The 21,450-nt window shown below is 32.8% G+C and overlaps 3 protein-coding genes across 4 annotated transcripts; 1 reads left to right on the forward strand and 2 right to left on the reverse strand.

The window, feature by feature from the left end:
• Window positions 1-328: 328 nt before the first annotated feature.
• On the reverse strand, window positions 329-1,662 carry LOC123888903. The gene is made up of 2 exons (XM_045938065.1): window positions 1,396-1,662; window positions 329-888 (listed from the first exon to the last, which is right to left on the reverse strand). The coding sequence occupies exons 1-2, from the start codon at window positions 1,558-1,560 to the stop codon at window positions 376-378; spliced, it is 678 nt and encodes a 225-aa protein (XP_045794021.1). The 5' UTR covers window positions 1,561-1,662; the 3' UTR covers window positions 329-375.
• Window positions 1,663-8,852: 7,190 nt separating this feature from the next.
• On the forward strand, window positions 8,853-14,437 carry LOC123888590 (vacuolar-sorting receptor 1-like). Its single transcript, XM_045937667.1, has 12 exons — window positions 8,853-9,368; window positions 10,627-11,322; window positions 11,460-11,548; window positions 11,654-11,723; window positions 11,808-11,891; window positions 12,039-12,115; window positions 12,219-12,300; window positions 12,451-12,533; window positions 12,650-12,716; window positions 12,826-12,954; window positions 13,791-13,891; window positions 14,160-14,437. The coding sequence occupies exons 1-12, from the start codon at window positions 9,068-9,070 to the stop codon at window positions 14,259-14,261; spliced, it is 1,881 nt and encodes a 626-aa protein (XP_045793623.1). The 5' UTR covers window positions 8,853-9,067; the 3' UTR covers window positions 14,262-14,437.
• Window positions 14,438-15,628: 1,191 nt separating this feature from the next.
• Window positions 15,629-20,589, reverse strand: LOC123888592 (protein FATTY ACID EXPORT 3, chloroplastic-like). Of its 2 annotated transcripts, XM_045937669.1 has the most exons (7): window positions 20,219-20,588; window positions 19,793-20,027; window positions 18,112-18,279; window positions 16,800-16,846; window positions 16,658-16,686; window positions 16,119-16,221; window positions 15,629-15,979 (listed from the first exon to the last, which is right to left on the reverse strand). In XM_045937669.1, exons 1-6 carry the CDS (start codon window positions 20,402-20,404, stop codon window positions 16,131-16,133), a joined length of 756 nt encoding a protein of 251 aa, XP_045793625.1. In that variant the 5' UTR covers window positions 20,405-20,588; the 3' UTR covers window positions 15,629-15,979; window positions 16,119-16,130. The 2 variants fall into 2 exon arrangements, with proteins under 2 accessions (XP_045793625.1, XP_045793626.1); XM_045937670.1 differs by lacking the exon at window positions 18,112-18,279 and having other exon boundaries at window positions 20,219-20,589.
• Window positions 20,590-21,450: the final 861 nt, after the last annotated feature.

Below are 21,450 nucleotides of genomic sequence, written 5' to 3' on the forward strand. Positions count from 1 at the left end.
AGATCAATACTTAACTATTGGAAGTTGAATTAATACTTGTTGAAATAGAACTAAAATGAATTGTAGAGGATCAACTTTACCAAACACTTGAAGATCAAAAGTTTCGACACGATTTTATACCGTTTGCATTCGATACTTTTGGCTTTCTAGTACCAGATGTCGTAAACCTTTTGAAAAGAGTTCAAAAGATCATGTATTGTAATGTTGTGTCGCATATGTCTATCAATGTTGGTTTTCAAAGATTGAGTTTTAATATACAAAAAGGTTTAGCGGCGCAGCTTGTTACCTATCTACCTTTTGTTCATGTGTAATTATATTAATAACAAAATTTATAGGATACAAATTGGATTTATATTAATTTGCTAGCTAGCTAGATTACTTTACATTGGTACATCTTTTGTGACTTTGTGGTAATTTGGGCACATAATCAAACTCATGCAACAAACAAACCAAAGCTATGGAAGCTAAAAATACAAGCACAGGACCCAACATCCAAAGCATCAAAGGAATAGCAACACAAAACACCCTATTCCCAACAAAAGCTAAGGTAAACCCTTTTTCTATTACACTTTGTGTGTAACCACCAGACAAAAAATCTCCATAAGCATTCATCAAAAAATTTGCATCAATTAGAAATCCTATGGCCATTGAGCTGCATAAGAAACTAATCAACAAACATATTGATGCTGAACCATACTTCAAAACGAAGATTTTATCCGATTTTGAACCGAAAAATTCACTAGTAAAGAGATGGCTTGCATTGAATGCATTGTTGTTTAGAGCTGCTAAAGCCAAGTTTACAAGAATTGTTATTGTAGCTGTGAGTATTGTGGCCATAAGAGTGTTCCTTAAACTTTGTACACATAGCATAGCTTTTTTATCATCACCCTGCACCATCACAAACCAAATCAAAGGAACATTTAAAGTTTTGTTACCCAAATCATGGACAAATATATATTACTACTATGCATTAGTTTTTCTTTTTTCTCTCGCGGTTTAGACTTTCGTTATCTAGAAGTCGCATCCTCAATTAATTTGGTCGAGCTATAAAGGAAAAAAAAAGGCCCGACTAAAGTTGTTTAAACATGTTGGTACTGAGTTTCTCGGCCTTTTGACTTATAATTTGTCAATTTTTTTCTCTATAGGGACAAAAGAAGGGGTATTAACTTAGTGGTAGAGTGTCACCTTAGCGTGGTGAAATTAATTTGTTATAAGTTCAAGTCTAAATATCATGACAAAAATTCTAAATTCTAGTTTCAAGCTAGAATTGACTTCAAAGACAATCAATTATACTCACGAATATTCAAATATGTCAAAATCAATTAACGACGGTTGAATTAATTATATGCCTACTTCAAAATTGAAACTAAACATGCACTAACATGCGATGATTACCTGATTTAAGTTAAGACCCCAAGCAGTCCTCCTTAACTTATCAATTCCAAAAGTTGTGTGTGAAGGTTTGTTCTTGATTTTGTAACAAAGAAAGGCATGGTAAATTATTGTAATGAGAAAGCTCAAAGGGACTAATATGGTATCCAAGAAAATACCTTCTCCCATCTTTCTTAGTGATGAAGGAAGAAAAAAAACACCTAACTTTAGCCTTAGAGGGTGTTGGTTTGGTTGGTATGCTTGAATGATTTGAGATGCCTTCTTATAATGGAACTTCGCATGTTGAGTGCAATGGAAAGCTAGCATAACGTATAATAAAAAAATAAATAGTGCATGAGGTATATAGTTTTTTAATTGAAGATAGTGGTATACAACTTTTTTTCATATAAAGTGGAAATGATACAATGGACACTAAAGTTAGCGTGGGGATTGAGTCACTAGTCATACGTAGCTCATGTGTGTATGGATAATACCATACTCCTCCGTCCCAAAATATAAGGAAATGTTGGTCAAGAAAAGTGAATGTATTTAATCCAAATTTTTAATTAAATACATCAAATTTCTTTGACTCACTTTTGCTTATATTTTGGGACAGAGGGAGTATGCTCCAAAATAAAAAGTCAAATTTGAAGCAGGGAATTAGTGACCTAACTAAATATTCACTAGCCAATGCTATTGATTAGATACATATATAGACTTACTTGCTAATATATTGGGTATACAAATTTCACATAGATATATTTAATGGAGAGCATTCACTAAGATCCAGATTTCACGCTATCACACAGTTACTATTATTGACGGTCGGATCTAAAATCAATGGTTATATAAGATTGATTATAGTTAATTTGGTGATGTTTAATCTGAATCATCCAATCTCTTATCAATGATTATGATTTAAAACTGTGTGAAACTGCGTATTGTGATTACAGCAGACAATCTTGGTCTTCACTAATTGGTTAATAGTTAAGATGTAACAATTGAGATAAGTTGTTTCAAAAAAAAAAAATGAGATAAGTTGAGTGAAAAAATATTGAGAGAATTTGTTCTCAAGTTTAGGAGATGTGAACCATTTAATGGGTTTATATGAATTTTTCAAATTCAATTTTATATTGTTATAATATTATTAATATTTAAAATATATTAATCATAAATATTTATTTATCATTGTTTATAAAAACACTCAAAAAATGTAAAAAATTTATTGATATTAACTATTAAACTAGCTCATAAATATATTTTTTCACTTCAGATAATAAGGGTAACATTGACTAAGATTACAAGAAGAAATTGCTACCAAACATATTTATTTTGGTCATATAATTTTAAGCTAATTAAAAAGTATCCACTATATATAAGCTTGAAAATTAATCTTGTCAAATTAGAGCCATAAATATATTGGACAGATTTTACTGTCCTGTTCAAAAATAGGGATCCATCCTGTTTTGTTAATCAATAGAAATAAGTTTCAATTTAACAAAATTATGAATGCATAATTTAAGGTGATTTCTCCTCTCAATCAATTTATGGAGTTCAGATATGCTCCATTAGCTTATCCTCCATTAGCTTCCATTACCTTGCTAAGATCATGACATGTGGATAAAAATTTATCAATGGTCTAGATTTAAAAATGTAAGGAAAAGTAAAAAAAAAAAAAACATAATCACGTCAATTACATAAATTTTTCCCACTTCCTTGCAATACTCTGCATCTTCTTCCTTGTTACTGCAGTCATCTCCTCACACAAATCTCTCTCCGTCTAAATGCCGTCGTCGTCTCATCTCATTGTTAGTACTAACACAGTTGCTCACGTTGCTATCACCCTTCTCTATCCGTTCAACCTTCGTCGCCGTCATCACCGACCAATCACCCTTCTCTATCTGTTCAACCTTCGTCGCCGTCATCACCGCTACTACTATTTTTTGCCAAGAAACTATAACTTTTTGTTCTTGTTGTTATTCTTATTGTTTTCAAAACTATCTTTGTTTTGATACTATAGCTGTCTTTTGGTCAATATGGCGACACCTAAATAGCTTATGGTGGAACTGGTGATTTTGTCGGGCTGGTGAATGATATTACACTCTAAAATTAATTACAACCAAACAATCTTCAATTTCAACCAATCAGTCTTCGGTTTCAATGACAATCCTCAATTTCAATCAAACCATCTTTAACCAGAATTGAAAAGGGGAAGTGGCAGTGAGACACCGTGGCGGCAGCGGCGATGCGGTGAGGAAGAAGACGTCTTGTCGGCGAATCCTCAATTTTAATCAAGTGAGACACCGCGGCGGCAGCGGCGAGTCGGTGAGGAAGAAGACGTCTTATCGGCGACCGCTAGTGAGAGACAATGAAAATGAAACTAGAAAAACCATTACAGCATAAAATTCATAGTATAATAACAACAATAATATATTGAAAAGTAATAATAACAACAATAATACTCATTCCCAACTTTGAAAAGTAATAATGAAGGTGACGAAGGTTGAACGGATAGAGAAGGGTGATAGCAACGTGAGCAACTATGTTAGTACTAACAATGAGATGGGACGGCGGCGGCGTTTGGACGGAGAGAGATTTGTGTGAGGAGATGACGGCAGTAACAAGGAAGAAGATGCAGAGTATTGAAAGGAAGAGGGAAAAATTTACATAATTTACGTTTGTGTTTTTTTTTTTTTTTTTTTACTTTTCCTTACATTTTTAAATCTAGACTATTGATAAATTTTTATCCACATGTCACGATCTTAGCAAGGTAATGGAAGCTAATGGAGGATAAGTTAATGGAGCATATTGAACTCCAATTTATGTTATTGCGTAAAAAAATTAAATTTTTATCATTTGAATTAATTTATTGTTGGTAATGTTAAGAGAAGAAAAATACAAAGAGACAAGATAAAAAGTGTCTAGCGTTTCATTACAATTGAGAAAGCTTAAATTCATAGTCTTACAATAAGAATATATATACTAGAGAAATATGGAAATGAAAAAGTCTAAACTACCCTTACTATTAACTAATAATAACTATATTATCTAACATCTCCCATCAAACTCACGATGCAACAATAGGAAGCATCGAGAGTTTGTCGAACAACAAACGAAAAAAAAAAAAATCAATAATATAAACTTAAGATACTACCCATCAGTTAAAGCTTATTAAGCTTTAAACTTGTTACAAATTAACCCTGGAAATAAACCAACCAAACTAATAGCGTAACCAGCTAAGAGAAGCAACCAAAGTGAGTAACCATCTGAGAGAGAAGTAGCAGCCAAAGAGAGAAACCATCAAATAGAAGCATCTAAATAGATCATCAAATAGAGGCAAACCAAATCTAACAAATTCACCATCCAATATAGTCCAACCTAACCAGAACCAAACCAATAGAGAGAACCAAACAAAAGAATCGACGAACAGGCAAAGAGAAGCAACCAAACAGAAGAATCGATAGGGAGAAGTGCAATCAACAAGAAGAATCAATAGGGGGAAGTGCAATGCAATTAGAAGAATCAATAGGTGGAGAAGTACAATCAATCAGAAGAATTCAACAGGGAGAAGAAGATCAACCAATCAAAAGAATCAATAGGGGGAGACAGTCAAACTCACAGAGAAGCATTCAGACAGAAAAGAAACCATTAGAGAGAATCATCCAAACAAAAGAGAGAAATCGTCAGAGAGAAAGAAACTTCAAACATAAGAGCCAACAAAGAGAGGAGTAACAAAAAAAGAGGAATCATCGGAAAGAAGCAAACGGGAGAAACTATCAGACAAAAGAAATCATCAGAGAAAAGTAATCAAACAAAAGAATTGACAGAGAGAAGACTAATCAAACAGAACCAAATCAAATCAAACCAAACAAAACTAAATTAAACTAAATCGAATGAAACCAAACCAAGACAAATTGAAGAACCAATACCAAAGCATAGATACAACAACCCATACAATGCTTTTACGTTCAAATTGCATCAACAACAATCAACACCGTCGACATATGAAATACGACCAGGCAGCAAACATAAGTTGCAAACCGAAACAGAATTGGCAGCTCTGCTTGAACTTTCAGCAAACCATCATACACCTTTTACTTTTTTTTTACCCAACAATTCACCCAAAATTTCCAAAAGCCTACCACCGTGCCTCTCACACACCAAATAAAAAGTACCATTAACAACCTCACTTCACAAACCATAAACCCTACACACAGTATTTTGCCTCACAAGTTCACCATAACACCGAAACAACAAAAATTGTGTGGAATACTCTTTATATCAATAACACTCACAATCCACATTATGACCAACCGATAGAAATCAAATATTGACCAGAAACTAATAGAATGAACCAAGTAAAGTAGGAGGAAGAATTACACTAGAGACCAATTAAAGAAAGAAACCAACAACAAAGAAGAAACAATCAAAAGAGATGAGTGGTGGCCAAAAATTCAAATCTTCCATCAATGAGAACTTTTCACAAACACCTTGTAAGCACTAACTTAACGCACCAAACAAACAAAACCAATCTAAGCAATCCAATCAAACATAATTCCACATACATGGGAATCAAAATGGAAAAACAACAAATAGAACCGAAATCAATAAGACAAAAGCCTAGAGCCCCCACCAACACAATTCACAAGCTCGCAAAACATACCCCATAGACAAGTACGAAGCACAAAAACAGCAGAACAAGCACTACACTGAAACGACAAACATGACCCATAGAAGAAAAAAAACAGTACGTATAATCCCATAGAATGAAAAAATGTTGCAACTGGACCTAATTCAACCACGAGCTTCTAATCAAATCAACCAAATAACTAAGAAAACAACAAATCAATAGAACTAACCAGACCACTAATCATCAAAGAGCAGACCAAACATATTCTCAAACTATTGAGAACTCAAAGTGGAAGCAACAAAAGATTTAAGGCGGATCAAACTTTACTCTAGATACCATGTTAAGAGAAGAGAAATACAAAGAGACAATATAAAAAGTGTCTAGGGTTTCATTACAATTGAGAAAGCTTAAATGCATAGTCTTACAATAAGAATATATATACTAGAGAAATAGGGAAATGGAAAAGACTAAACTACTCTTACTATTAACTAATAATAACTATATTATCTAACAGGTAAATTTAAATTCATATTTACTTAAATGTGTTTTCGGAAGCTTGTTGGTATTTTCTATTAAGATTATCATATATATGAGGTACACTTTGAGATCATATATAAGGGAGATCTTTCTTTTTTTCATGCCCATATTTTATCCTTAAAAAAATACACACAACATGAAATATGTACAGTATATATGCCTACCATTTCCGGTAGATTACAATAAAAGCAAGATTCTCAAAGTGGTGTGGTGGACATATGATATTGTACAATAGTGTATGGGCACATTCATAAATAAGTAAAAATGAGCAAGGTACTTGTAGTAAAGGTACCCATTCTCAAATCCAAACCATTTAATATTTTAACAATACTTTAATGGTAGATTTGAGCTTTTCCCACCATGAGAAAATAAACAACCCTTCCCACCTTAAACTTCACCCTATCTTAAATCATTCATCGTGTGAAAGTTTTTGTTTGGCGGTAGACCAAGTCTACAGAAGAAAGAAAAAAAAAAGTCTACAGAAAATATGTTTTTTTTATGATCTTAATTTTCAGTAGATTAATCCTCTCAATTGTTTACAATTTTTAGTTTCATGTTGTTCTTTGATTTAAATTATAATTTGCTGAGTGTTTTATAAGTCGTCACGTTGTCCGTAATAATTTGGACAACAATTTTTTTTCCAACCTCTTCAACAACAATCATCTTAAAAATATTGTTCTTCCATCTTGGTTATATCAGATGCATCAACGTACTTTAGAAATAAAAATTCAAATATTTAACTCTAATTTCAAGATAAGATGGTGGTTTAAATCCTAAACCATGTTTTACGACAAATTCAAATATCTTAAGATATTCATCAGACCTTGCAACATTAAACGAAATAACATTATTGTAAAAATTACTCATTTTATTTTTGAATATAAAAAATGTTATATTTTTATTTATCTCTAGTACAGTATAGTTTTATTCTATCTTGTACTATCTTATTATGGGCCAAGTCTATATCAAGTCTTTCACAGTGCACCACTAAAAAATAACACTATAACAAATACGAATTTTACAAAATCTAACTTTACATTATAAGATTAATGGTATTCAATAAAAACACGTCAATATATAAAAATTAAACTATGAAATATTAACTTTTTAAAAAAGAAATTAAACTTTAAATAAAAAAATCATTACTCGTGTCACTATTTTTTTTAATAATTAGTCATGTCACTATTATTATTTTATTTTTTTTATAGAGTATGTCACTATTATTATTATTATTATTATTTTGATTGACATGTTAACATTTTCCTTATTATGGAAAAAAAAAATTGACAAAATTATTATGCAAATTGATCTTTAGTGGTAGTAGTAGTTGTTTATTCTGGGCGACAATTTCAATTACAGTTGAACTCTTAACCAACACGTTTCATCCCATTATTTCGACACCTTTAGGGCCCGTTTGGTGCACAGAATAAGAGACAGGATAGGATAACTGTATCATATCCTGCCGCAATCCAGTGTTTGGTGATACAGCAGGATATGATAAGTTAATCCTGAAGCTTATCCTATCCTGTCTCTCTAGTTATAATTCTTATCCTGAATTTGAGCTGGGTTACCAGCAGGATAGGATAAGAAGAAAAAAAAATTACTGATTTATTTTATAAAATATATTTAAAATACATAAAATAAAATTAATAAAATATAAATAATTAAATAATTAATTTTTAAATATATATGTGATTTTCTCACAGGGGTAATTTTGTAATTTATATATTCTAAAAAATCAAAATTTTACTAAAATTACAATATTTTAAAGTAAAATGATTATTAAAAAATTGACAAATAGGGATATTAATTTAAATTTTATAAAAAAATAAATATAATTCTTTTGCAATAATAGTTTTATTATTTACGTATGAGATATATCATATATTTATTTGGCTTATCTAACATGTATATATTATTGAGTTATTTATTTGATCATGATTCATATAAAAAATTAAACTTGATTATTTTCTCATGATTTTTATTTTAAATTATATAAAGTTATTTGATTACTTATTTATATTTTTTATTTATAAAATTCAAAGTATTACAAAATAATTTTAAAAAAATAACAATTGTTTTACAAGAGTAATTTTGTCAATTAAATATGTTATATATCTTATCATATTATTATGAGCAAGTATGTATTAAAAACAAAATATAATAGTTATCCTTTGTTATCCTGTGTGCACCAAACATAGGATATGATAACTGAGTATAACTGTTATCCTACTGTTATCCTATTCTATCCTTATCCTGTTTTATATCATATCCTGTCACTATGCTATCCTGCGCACCAAACGGGCCCTTAAGATTTCGATGCTTTTCCTTTCTTACGCATCATCATCACTATTCTGATCTGACCCACAAAACCTTAAACCTTCTTCAACAAAAAAACCTACTATTTTGGGTTCCAATCTTCAATTTCCTCATCTGGGTCACTTTCCTTTTCATCACAGTTGCATTAATTGCACTTCAAAATTTCAGTTTGAAGTGTACGAGGTTTATGTTCTGTAACAGGACAGCAACATGATGAACATTAAGTTGAATCTTTTGTTGTTGTTTGTTTTGTTTTTGTTTTTGGATTGTTGTTTTGGTAGGTTTTTGGTGGAGAAGAATAGTTTGAGGATTACTTCTCCAAAATCTTTGAAGGGTACATATGAATGTGCAATTGGGAATTTTGGGGTGCCTCAGTATGGTGGAACATTGGTTGGTTCTGTGGTGTATCCAAATGTGAATAAGAAAGGATGCAATAACTTTACTGATGTTAATGCTTCGTTTCAGTCTAAGCCTGGAAGTTTCCCTACCTTTCTTCTTGTTGATCGTGGAGGTGAGATTTTTATTGGTTCTATTAAACTCTTACTGCATGTTTGAATTGGCAATGAGATTGGTGAAAACACAGGTGGTGTGGTACTGTGATTTTGTTGAAGCTTTAAAGTGTAGTTCTTGTCTAAATTGCACGGTTCACTGTAATTTTGTCAAACTCATCGTCAATCGAAAACTGTGAAACTCACAATAAGTATTAAAAAATAGGGGGTCAATGTTTTGTAAAATGTTTGAGATTTTTTAGGTTGTTTTTGGTTGCATGACATGGATTCTTAAGGAAAGGAAGGAAGTAAACTTGTACTGAGATAGTTAGTGTATATGAAGTACATTGCTATATTTTGATTGTGGTATTTTGAATATGTTTTTCATTGGATTTGCTTTCTTTTCTTTTATGTTATTTATATAGTGAAAATTGAAAGCTAGGATTACACATTCTATTAAATGAATGTAAGATTTTATTCTGGTAGGCTTTTGAAAATGATGTTATACATGTTTGAAATCACGGTGAGTTTGATGAAATCACGTTTGCATCATGACTTTGTTGGTGCTCCACCGTGATTTTGCCAAACTAACCGCCAATGCATGTTGGGCCGTGAGGGTGAGGGGAGCCTCAGTGGGTTGGATCAACACATTGGGCAATTGAGCATACACACAAGTGACTTTGACACAACTCTCACCCAAAACCTTAGGCATTAGATTTATGGGTTAACTCACTTGATAGATCTCAACAATGCACTTAACCAGTTCATTGGAAGTTGTTTTTTAAGATTTTGTAGATGTTGCATTGTTTAGGTTAAGGATGCAGAGTTTCTATTTTCTTTTGGTTTAAGTGAAGAATATTTATTTACTGGGTATGGATGATGGTAGTATAGATAACAAGTACACTATTGTAGCAGAACGATAAAAGATTAGAAAAATGTTTTGTTGTTTTATTACCTATTCTATCTCTAGATTGTATGATGCTATACTAGACATTAATGCATAGGTTGTTAGGAACAGAACCACACAAAAGTGGCTCAAGTTTTCTAAATGGAAAATGCTAGTTATTACGAAATCTCAAAGTACAAAACATACAAAGACCAATTGAGGCTCCTTTCAGAGCATATATCAAGTATCAACCTTGATTTTCACCTAAAGACAGAAATAACCGCTCCTTGTCTTTCAAACTTAAGACACGTTTACATATTTACAATTCGTTTGTAAAATGTTTCGTAAGATATGTCACTTCTCTTTTTAAACTTATTCCCTGGTCATTTTGGTAGATTGCTATTTCACTTTGAAGGCGTGGAATGCACAAAATGGTGGAGCAGCAGCTATTCTCGTAGCTGATGACAAAGAAGAAACGCTAATCACCATGGACACTCCTGAAGAAGGTCATGTTGTAAACGATGATTATATTGAAAAGATTAATATTCCTTCTGCTCTTATCAACAAAACTTTGGGGGATAGGATCAAAGAGGCTCTCTCAAATGGGGAGATTGTTCACATAAATCTTGATTGGAGAGAAGCTCTTCCGCATCCTGACGACAGAGTCGAGTATGAATTATGGACGAATAGCAACGATGAATGTGGACCAAAGTGTGACAATCAAATTAATTTTGTGAAGAGCTTTAAAGGAGCAGCTCAACAACTTGAGAAGAAGGGGTTCACTCAATTTACCCCTCACTATATAACTTGGTTTTGCCCTAAAGAATTTCTCTTAAGCAAACAATGCAAGTCTCAGTGTATAAACCACGGAAGATACTGTGCTCCGGACCCTGAGCAAGATTTCAATAAAGGGTATGATGGCAAAGATGTTGCTGTTCAGAACTTACGCCAAGCATGCTTCTTTAAAGTGGCAAATGAAAGTGGAAGGCCTTGGCAATGGTGGGACTATGTGACTGACTTTTCAATCCGTTGCCCCATGAAAGAGAAAAAATACACAGAAGAATGTTCAGATCAAGTTATTAAATCTCTTGGTAGGTTGAGCATTTTGCGCTTCTACTTAATTAACTTACCTTTATTTTCTCAAATGTTCATGGAAAAATGGTGCATCACATCATTATAACAAAATATATGTCTGTCCCTCCCTCTCCCTCATCTCTTCCATTTGCAGGTGTTGATCTGAAGAAGATTAAAGACTGTGTTGGGGATCCTCTTGCTGATGTTGATAACCCTGTTCTCAAAGCAGAGCAGGATGCACAGGTTGGTTTACTAAAATGCAAACTTTTTTGCGACATTCTTGTCCAATTATTTGGCGATTATGTTGTTTGATAATTGTGTTGCATTTTGTTCCAACTTCGTTTTCAGATTGGCAAAGATTCTCGCGGTGATGTTACTATACTGCCTACTCTTGTGATAAACAACAGACAATACAGAGGTATAAAGAAGCTATTGTAGAAGATATTGAGATAGCTATTTAATCGTATTCTATTTCATAATTGAAGTTCTTAACTGCTTTTAGGTAAGTTGTCAAGACCAGCAGTTCTGAAGGCAATATGTTCAGGTTTCCAAGAGACCACTGAACCATCAATTTGCTTAACTCCAGGTCTTCCTTTCACTAAGTCTCTAATTTCAATTTTTATTTATTTTAATTTGGTGTTTTATATTTTCAATTTTTATAAAAGGATTATCGTGACTCCTTCATATTCAATCTTGTTCAAAAGCTAAAGATTTTACTGGTTATTATTTGCAGACATGGAAACAAACGAGTGTTTGGAAAACAACGGTGGTTGTTGGCAGGAAAAATCTTCTAACATTACTGCATGCAGGGTATTAATTTAACTGAACCACGTCAGGCACATTATTGCGAGAGCTGTATTACGTTTTTGGTTCTTTTGATTTTAACGATCTTCATGTGTTTTTCTAATTATAGGACACTTTCCGAGGAAGAGTATGTGAATGCCCTATTGTAAAAAATGTTAAGTTTGTTGGTGATGGATATACCCACTGTGAAGGTAAATTGGTGTGCTTGGGGGTCAAAACTTCGTTCTCTTTCTTATTTTTCCTAATTATTTTCCGGTCCTTGAAGTTTTTGTGTCAAGGAGCTTATGATGTATCCATTTATGTTAATTTTGATTAAAAAAAAATTCTTGTTTCTTTAATAGCTTCAGGAACCTTAAGCTGTGAATTCAACAATGGAGGTTGTTGGAAAGTATCCCAAGGTGGAAAACTTTACTCTGCTTGCCATGTAAGTTATCTTGTGTGTCTTTTTTTTATACATCATTTTGGTTACGAAGGACGGAAGTAAGATCAATATGCTAGATATTAATTGTTCTTTGTTTCCTTGTTTAATTGATAATGCAGGATGACTATAGAAAAGGTTGCGAGTGTCCCTCAGGGTTCAGAGGTGATGGAGTCTTGTCATGTGAAGGTACTTACTGTCCCATTTTTGGCCGTTAATTCATGCAGTTGTTATTAAACATGTTATTATGAATTCTACAAGTATACTGGCTTTAATATATTTCTTATACTGTCATCAGATATTGATGAGTGCAAAGAAAAGTCAGCGTGCCAGTGTCCAGACTGCAAATGCAAAAATACCTTTGGAAGCTATGAGTGCAAATGCAATAGTGGTTTGCTCTACTCGCGAGAAAATGACACGTGTATTGGTGAGTCTCTTTTAGATTTGTTTCCCTCCCTTTCTATGCCACTCCCAAAACCAATGTTGTGCAAATTGGACCAGTCAATTCAACCTGTCAAACTGGTTAGCTGCAAACTGGTAAAAAATCAGTTACTCGGACCAATTTGAATTGGGCTTTTTTTAAATTTATTGGTGATTTTTAGTTTTAAATTCAATACTGTATATTGATTGGCCAAATATGGGGCCGATGACAAGGTCCAAATAGTCATGTTCGTGAATTTGTTTAATTGTCATTTTATTATTGTTTTTTATCTTATATAATATAATCAATATACATTGATTAAATATTTGATGTATAATAAAATTTCTTAATATATTATATAATGTTGAAAATATGATTAACTATCACATTCAACTACAACTGAACCACAATCAAACCGTTGAACCGTGAATTAATATATTCACCAATTCAATTATTAGTCTGATTTTAAAAAGTCCAAAATTATCGTGTGGAATGGGTAGTTTTTGAATAACCATATAAATAAACTACGACTCCTAACTTTTCCCTCGATAATGCTCATTTAGCATTGAATTTTTATTTGTGCTTGTCAGACTTAATGTTGTATTTTGAACCATTATGGAAATATCTAGATCATTTTTCATCCAAAATTTGTGGTCCAATATCTTGATTGATGTGTCTTAGATATTTGTAACATGCTACTAAGGTTTTTTATTCTATTTATCAATGTTTAATGTTTAATTTCTAAGGTTACGGCATTTTATTACATCAGTTTTTCTGACTTTCTATTGTATATTATTTGCATAGTTATTGGGATTTGAGGAATAATTGTTTTATAAATGCAGGTAAATATACTTCTTCTTCAGTGGCGAGTATTTGGATGATTATTGTTATCTTGGTTGTTACTCTTTCCGGAGGATATGCATTTTACAAGTACAGGATCCAGGTATGATTGCTGCAGGCTTGATGTTTTGTCTTTTTAACAATATATCATACCAATCCCACATTGAGAAAGCACAATAGTTGAGCATATTTTGGTATAAAACGAGTGTCGCAACCCTCAAGTCAAGTAGAACCACACAAAAGTTTATGCTGCTTCATTCCTGGGGTTTTATCTCGATCTTGAGAACTATATATAAGTTGAAAGAGAACCGTGTCATTTCATCCAAGCGATATTGAGAACTATATATTAATTGTTTGTTTATTTTGTGCAGCGATACATGGACACCGAGATACGTGCAATTATGGCTCAATACATGCCCTTGGATAATCAACCTCTTATTATTCCCAATAATCAAGTTCATCATGATATCTAGAAGATCTTGGTAATTAATCTTTTTCTGAGGACAATATTTTAGTCTTTAACTTAGGACAATCGATTTCTACAGCTAAACAAAGGTGCTGGTGATTTGTTTATTTAGGTATTTATCTTTTGTAAAGTTCAATAATGTAGTTGTGATCTATATGAAATTTATGTTCTTTTATCTCCTGATTTGGTTTCTCAAGTTTGAGCTATACTTTGTTAAGGGGGGACACACTACTTGAATAGGGTTCCGTCGTCCAATTCTTTTACGACACTTAAAAGTAATTTTAAATGTCCCTGTGAACTTAGCTCAGTTAGTAGGGGCATTGCATTATATATGCAGGGGCTGCTGTTCAAATGTCGAACACTCCACTTATTCAATCGAATTCTAAACACTAAAAAAAATTAAATAAATACAAAATTGGAGTAATTTGATCACTTTAAAGCACCACCAAACCTGAAGTTTAAAATAAAGCTAGTCAGCTAACTATTTCAACATATTTCTCACACGCACTTTAAATTTCAATTTAAAGCACCATCAAACCTGAAGTAGGTTTGATATTATGAATTATGGAATCTACTTGAAACTTTCGGATAAAAACCCGTCATTTGTGAGAAATATGTTGAGATAATTAGCTGACTGGCTTTATTGAAATGGATAGCATAATGCAACTTAATGATGAAAAATTGTGCATTCAAGGTTCTGTTAAAATCACGAGGGCAATGGAATGAAGTGTGTTAATAGTGGTCGTGAAAGGTACTTATCAAAGTCTACAAGTGTATTTTTTTCTAGTTGACAGTGTTGGGGAGCACTTGGCAGTGGTGGTAATACAACTATATACAAGTCTACAAGTGGTGTGGTGACTTGTGAAATAGATATTGAGAGCATTGCACAAGTTGAAAAGAAATTGAATTTAAGGCACTTACAGTTTTTATGCATTTCTTGCAATGCACCATCCAATCAAAATTAGCCGACTCATATTTCACTTGAAATATATACAATACAATTGAAATATGAGCTACCTTATTTTGATCAGAGGATCTGCAGTTTGCAAAATGAGGACAATACGTGAAAATGCAACTGCATAGAATCTTTATATGTTAGAATATTTATGCACCTATATTGTCATATTAATTTTTATAAAATTATTTTATCACACCGACTTTTAAAATACTATTTTTGTTTCTTATTCTTTAAAACTAAGACCATTTTACTCAACTCATTTTATTAATGCAAATTTTAATTGATAAATTGGTAAAGGAAGAAACAACTGAATATAGTAACTTTATTATTATTATTATTATTATTATTATTGTTGTTGTTGTTGTTGAGTGAAGCATGCAAGGAGTTACTACTTTTCAAAAAATTAATACAACCAGTTCATAAAATCCCATCTAAAATAGATTTCATTCATAAAATCATCATAGTTATACACTAGAGTACTATATCAAGATTTCCCATGCTCTGATTTTTTTCCATCCATGACTTCAAAAAGAATATTCATGGAGCAGTGCTCATTGTTCTTTTCACCACAGGAGTACGTTCTGCTACCAAAAATATTAATGCATATTGCCATTAATCGTTTACCAGTAACCCTAACCACCATCAGCAACGAGTCTTGACCATCCAGCCAGTGAATATCAAAGAAATAAATAATCACCTAAATCTACTATGTCTTCACGCAGAACTTCAGTTTTTATCTGATCATCACACGGATCATCCACTTGACGCTGAATTGCAAATAGAAAACGATTACATTCTTGCTGCAAAAAGGACTTCTGTATGTTGAAAATAATATATTTTTCATGTATGTTCAACTGAACTTTTGTTAGGACTAAAATATGATATGTATAAATTGAATAGGCTAACCTTATCACTGAACTAGTTTCCTGCTTCACCTTCCAAGTTTGAACCTTTTTGTGTTTTACCATCCAAAACCAGTCTATAGACATAAAATGCCACTACCGCGCCACTGCAAATGCTAAACAATGTTATTATACAGCTAAGTATTAATTATTGTGAAAGATCGAATTGGACAAAAGAATGAGATTATGAGAATGAGCCAAATGACATTCACTTTACGATCTGCATTTCTGCAGGTTATATAGAAATCCGATTATGCTAGCTGGGTTTTCTGTTTAGTCTTTTGCAAAATCCGTTGTTTTATAAGCTTCCGACAGAATTGCAATTTTCCAACATTCTTAATTTCCAATTAGCAATTATTTGTCAGCCCAAATGCAATGTCACGACACCACCGTTTGTAACTAATAAAATCTGATCAAGGTCAGCGTGGGAAAACATGAAATAGAACCGCTGAAGTTTGACTTGAACATGAAACAGCAGCAAGAGGTTGACATTATCGGTGAAGGTCAGCGTGGGAAAACGAAAAATGCTAGAGATTCAAGAACCTGATCAAGGCAGTGAAATAAGTTGATCCCTGGGAAAAGGAAACGAGAACAAGCAATTATTAAAGTTTGAAACATATAGCATTTTTATGAGCAGATAATTTAGATTTGTTTTGACAAATGTTAAATAAAAACTATCTCTTACTCTGCCAACTGAGCCGATCTTCCGCAGAAACAAGATACTTGCTATTGCTGCAAGCCCAACAAGTAGTTTAAAATCAGCATAAACAGACATAATTGAAAAAAGAAAACCACCCATCAATTACAAAAAATAGTTGATGTTTAAAATATCAGAGATGGAAACATCATTATCTAGAATAGAACAGCGCATTTTAAGTATCATTGGAATGTAAATAATGTATTGTTTAATCTTCTTATTATAATATATTTGATCACAATTTGCTGAGTATTTAAACTTTTGCTAACAGAAGACAATTAAAGCAGATAATAGGCACCAATTTAAACCCTAAAATATGCAACACTTTCGTGAAACAATTGCAAGTCAGCATTACAATGTTTCAGTTCAGTAGGGCTAATTTGGTGTTTCCAACCCATACTTTTCATATTTTTTAAAAGTAAACACAGATCAAATAAGTAAAAGACAAATAGGAAACGGTCAAACCCAATAAATCAATTGGAACTTATAACTACGATTTTTGAAGAAAATATAAACAATGTCGGCATATAAAATTCATGCTAACATATTTGTTACATTTACAAATATTTTAAAATTAAACCAATGATAATTGGTTGCGTGATCCCATAGTTCAACACTGTTGCGCACAATCCTGTGCACACCTAAAATCATGTCTTGGTGTGATTGATATAGGATCACATAGAAAACTTGAATACTTGGGAGATTGGCAAGCTTCTGCAATTCAGATGCTCACACCTCTAATGTAAATTCCATCCCCATTGTGACCTAATCTCACAACCTTCCTCCTTAGATTGAATCTTATGTTTTCTCTATTTGGAGTTGTTAACTCGCAACTTTAAGTTAAGATGCGACCTTGTGACTCATGATTTTGTACGCAACCTATTTTAAGTCCAATTAATTGTTTGTTGTGATTCAGAGATGGTCATATATATAATTTTGCAATTTCAGTAAGGTCTTCCAATTCCTCAATTTAAATGTTTTCTCACCCCTTCCAATCCTAGGTGGGAGATTTCATTTTTGCCAATCATGTTGTGATATTATTGCAAACTACTATTTAATTTTCTTATTCATATAACCCTTTTTAAAATTTAAAATAATATAAAATTGATTCAGCATTTTTTGTTACATATAAATCATATGATCTTATCATCCCCTTGAGCATAGCTCAGTTGGTAAGGATATTGCATTTTATGTGCAGGGCCAGGGTTCGAACCCGGGATCTCCCACTTATTCACCTCAAGAGGTGAATTTCTAGCCATTAGACTACTTGACCAAAAAAAAAACAATCATATGATCTTACCTGTCTGGCCTATCAAAGCTAGAAAAGAGGGCTTTCCTTTCCTATATGATTTCAGACTTAAAATGCTTAAAGCTAATAGGGCACCACCTAAAACCAGCCCAAACCTTATTGCTGCAATGCTTCCGGTTATCATAAAGGAAAGGAAGCCACCCCAAGATAGTATGTAACCTGAAAAATAATACCAGTATCATATCACACATAAATATTGGGAAAGGAGAACAAAATGTTTCCAGTCAGCATAATAAAAGTCATACAATTAATGTTTATATATGTTTACAAAATCATTTAATGAGATGACATATGTACAATACTGATATTGAGGTCAATGAGCCGGCCCTATTATGGATGTCAAAATCGATACCCAATGTATGAATGGTAATGTGAGCAAAAACATAAATTGTGTGATACAACATCATAACACAAATCATAAGATATGTCTGGAAAGCAAAATTAAATGCACATTGCACACACTATTTCTTTAAATCAAGACAATGAAACTATATATTTTTTTTTTTGATATTAATGAAACTATATTTTATCTATGGAAAAGATTGAGCACAAAGGCTCTACAATGGTAGAAGCACAAACTGAAATCATAAACCAGAGTGTGAAACACTCCTCCCATAGCAATCCTCCTAGATCAGAGAGATATCTCTCCTAAACAAATTCTTATCAACTTTCTGAATGCCTTCCTCACTACCCTTCCATCCCTTTTCTAACAGATTTATTCCCATAAAATGTCACTAACTCCCATAAAATACCACTAACTCTTCTTCTCCCTCATTCTAATTACTTCTATAAATAGTGCTCATGTAAATACGGGATCTTGGTGTTCTATCACTTGCATTGAAAATGCATAACAAGGTAATATACAGCTCACAAAAAAAAAATTCACTGCATTAAAAGAAACAAGTTAACAACACTAAATATATAAAAAATTTACAACAGATAGAACTTAAAAACCATAAGGGTGTACAATAACAATCCAGCGAGGAAAATTGCAATTTGAACTACCATGGGCCCTATTAATCAGCCCAACATTCAGAAAGACACCAATAACATCATTCCTTATAAGGACCAGTGTTGCCAATTTGCCATCGCAATGGCACCATGGTGTTATGGTATAGCGGGTTCTGTCTCAGCCGCCATAGGCCACCAAGCCTATTATATCCGCTGTGATTCCACCATAGGCAGCCGTAACGCCATATTTATATGGCAGATTTTAGGCTGGAAACCATAAATATATCATCCGCCATTGATAACAACTTTACCTCTCTTACATGATAATCAACAACATCAATAAATAAACTAGTCCATGATTTCAATTTACGGTCCACAGCCACAATTTCTGCTGCAATATCATAGTTTGAAAGGTTTCTGAAACCACATCATAACCACAATTGCAACCACATTTATTCACAATTGTACGTTATATTAATGATTGTTGTGTTTTGTTTTCACCACCATTATCTTATCCGGTCAACAGGACCGCCTAATCTGGTTCGGGGGTCAGCCCCCTCCTGATCGCAATGATTGTTGTGTTAGTATGTAACCACAACTGCAACCTTATTAAATTTAAATGCAACTCAACAGTTTCTGCATTATGTAGGCAACAAATGATTCATAAAAATAAATTCCCATTTAAAAATTCATTTACAACACAACAGCCAGAATTACATACCGTAGGGTATACCAACATAAAAGTCCCGAATTCCAGAAACATTGCTGAAGAGATCATCAACAGGGATGCTAAAAGTCTCAATAATTTCCTTCGCGGTGGTATAAGAAAAAGACTCGTTTCCTTCTTCGGTAATAAATTTCTTTGTCACAGCATCCAAAGCATGAGTTACCTTATCAACCTGTATCTTCAACTGTTCCAACATATTCCCCTTCTCCACCTCAACTTCACCATGATCCTATATAGTTCAAGTTCACAATCAGCATTAGCAAATTCAACAATTTCGAATAATTCTAACTAACTACCACTACTACTACCTATCTTCCTAATTATAAGCCCCTTTAGAGTTGGAACATGCATTGATTGAGAAACGAATGGTGTATTGAGTATAGTAGAAAGAGGATAACGCCATTTGAGAAAACAACTTACAGAGTCATGTTGAGGTGCAACGAAAGTGACGGTTAACGGTTTCTGAAGGGAGGGTTTGAAAGTGCGGTTTTGTTTGAGAAATGGGTGAAAGGTTGGAGAATGGAGAAGAGAGTGACGAGCATTATGATGATTGAGTTTAGGGTTTAACGCAGAAACTGAATTGATAGTGAAATTGATGGAGGTCATTTAGTACAGAGAGATTGAAGATGGTGAAGGTAACGAGAATTTTGGTGAGGGTGGAGGAAAGAGTAGAAATCAAACCAAGAAGAAAGAATTAAAGAGAAGAAAGGGTTTATGAAATGAGATCGGGACCTCTGTCAGAAGTTTGATGATTTATAGGCGAGCTCTTTGGATAATATGCATGACATTCGATCTTCAGCGCCGATATAAATAAAAATAAAAATAAATATTCTTTACGTAAGTATACTTTAGTTGGTAGGAACATGTGCAGCAGTACGAATTTGAATTCGGAATACTCCACTTAGAGCATCCACATTGGAGATACTCATTTTTTAGTACTTAACTGGATCTCACGTATACACATCATTCATTTATAATTTTTTTAATAATAGTACCTAATAAGTACCCAATCCCTCCAACCCAACATCTCTTAGACCATCTCCAATGGTGGGTACTTATTTTTTTAAGTACTAGTACCTAATAGGTACCCTCATTGGAGCAAAACACAAAGAGTACATAATGTGTATTGGTTCTACAATAAGAAGTAGTATCTATTTTGTTTTTCTGGGTCCCATTTATATTGATGTATAGTTATTGGTGGAATATGTTATTGGTGAGACCCATTTAGAACTTTTTAAGAGATCTGAGTTGGAGGGATTGAGTACTTATTAAGTACTATTAATTAAAAAATTATAAATGAGTGATGTATACACGTGGGGTTCAGTAAGTACTCAAAAACGAGTATCTCCATTGTGGATGCTCTTATTCACCTTTAAGGTGAATTTTCTAGCCACTAGGCTACTTGACTAAAAAAAAGAGTATATAATCATTCACAATTTTTTTTATTAATCTCACATTAAATTCTTGAATGTATCAATATTCAAAACACATTCTAATTTCTCTTTTCTAGTAATCATATTAGTAATTATATAGACCAAATTAATCGACAAAAAATACAAATAAGAAATAAATTAACCGCTCAAAATTATATTTGAGCAGTTAAATCAAACAGTGAGAGCCATAATGGAATTTCGTATGTAGTGTAAAATTGG

Source organism: Trifolium pratense, linkage group LG6 (assembly GCF_020283565.1).
Source record: "Trifolium pratense cultivar HEN17-A07 linkage group LG6, ARS_RC_1.1, whole genome shotgun sequence".
Lineage (NCBI taxonomy): Eukaryota > Viridiplantae > Streptophyta > Magnoliopsida > Fabales > Fabaceae > Trifolium > Trifolium pratense.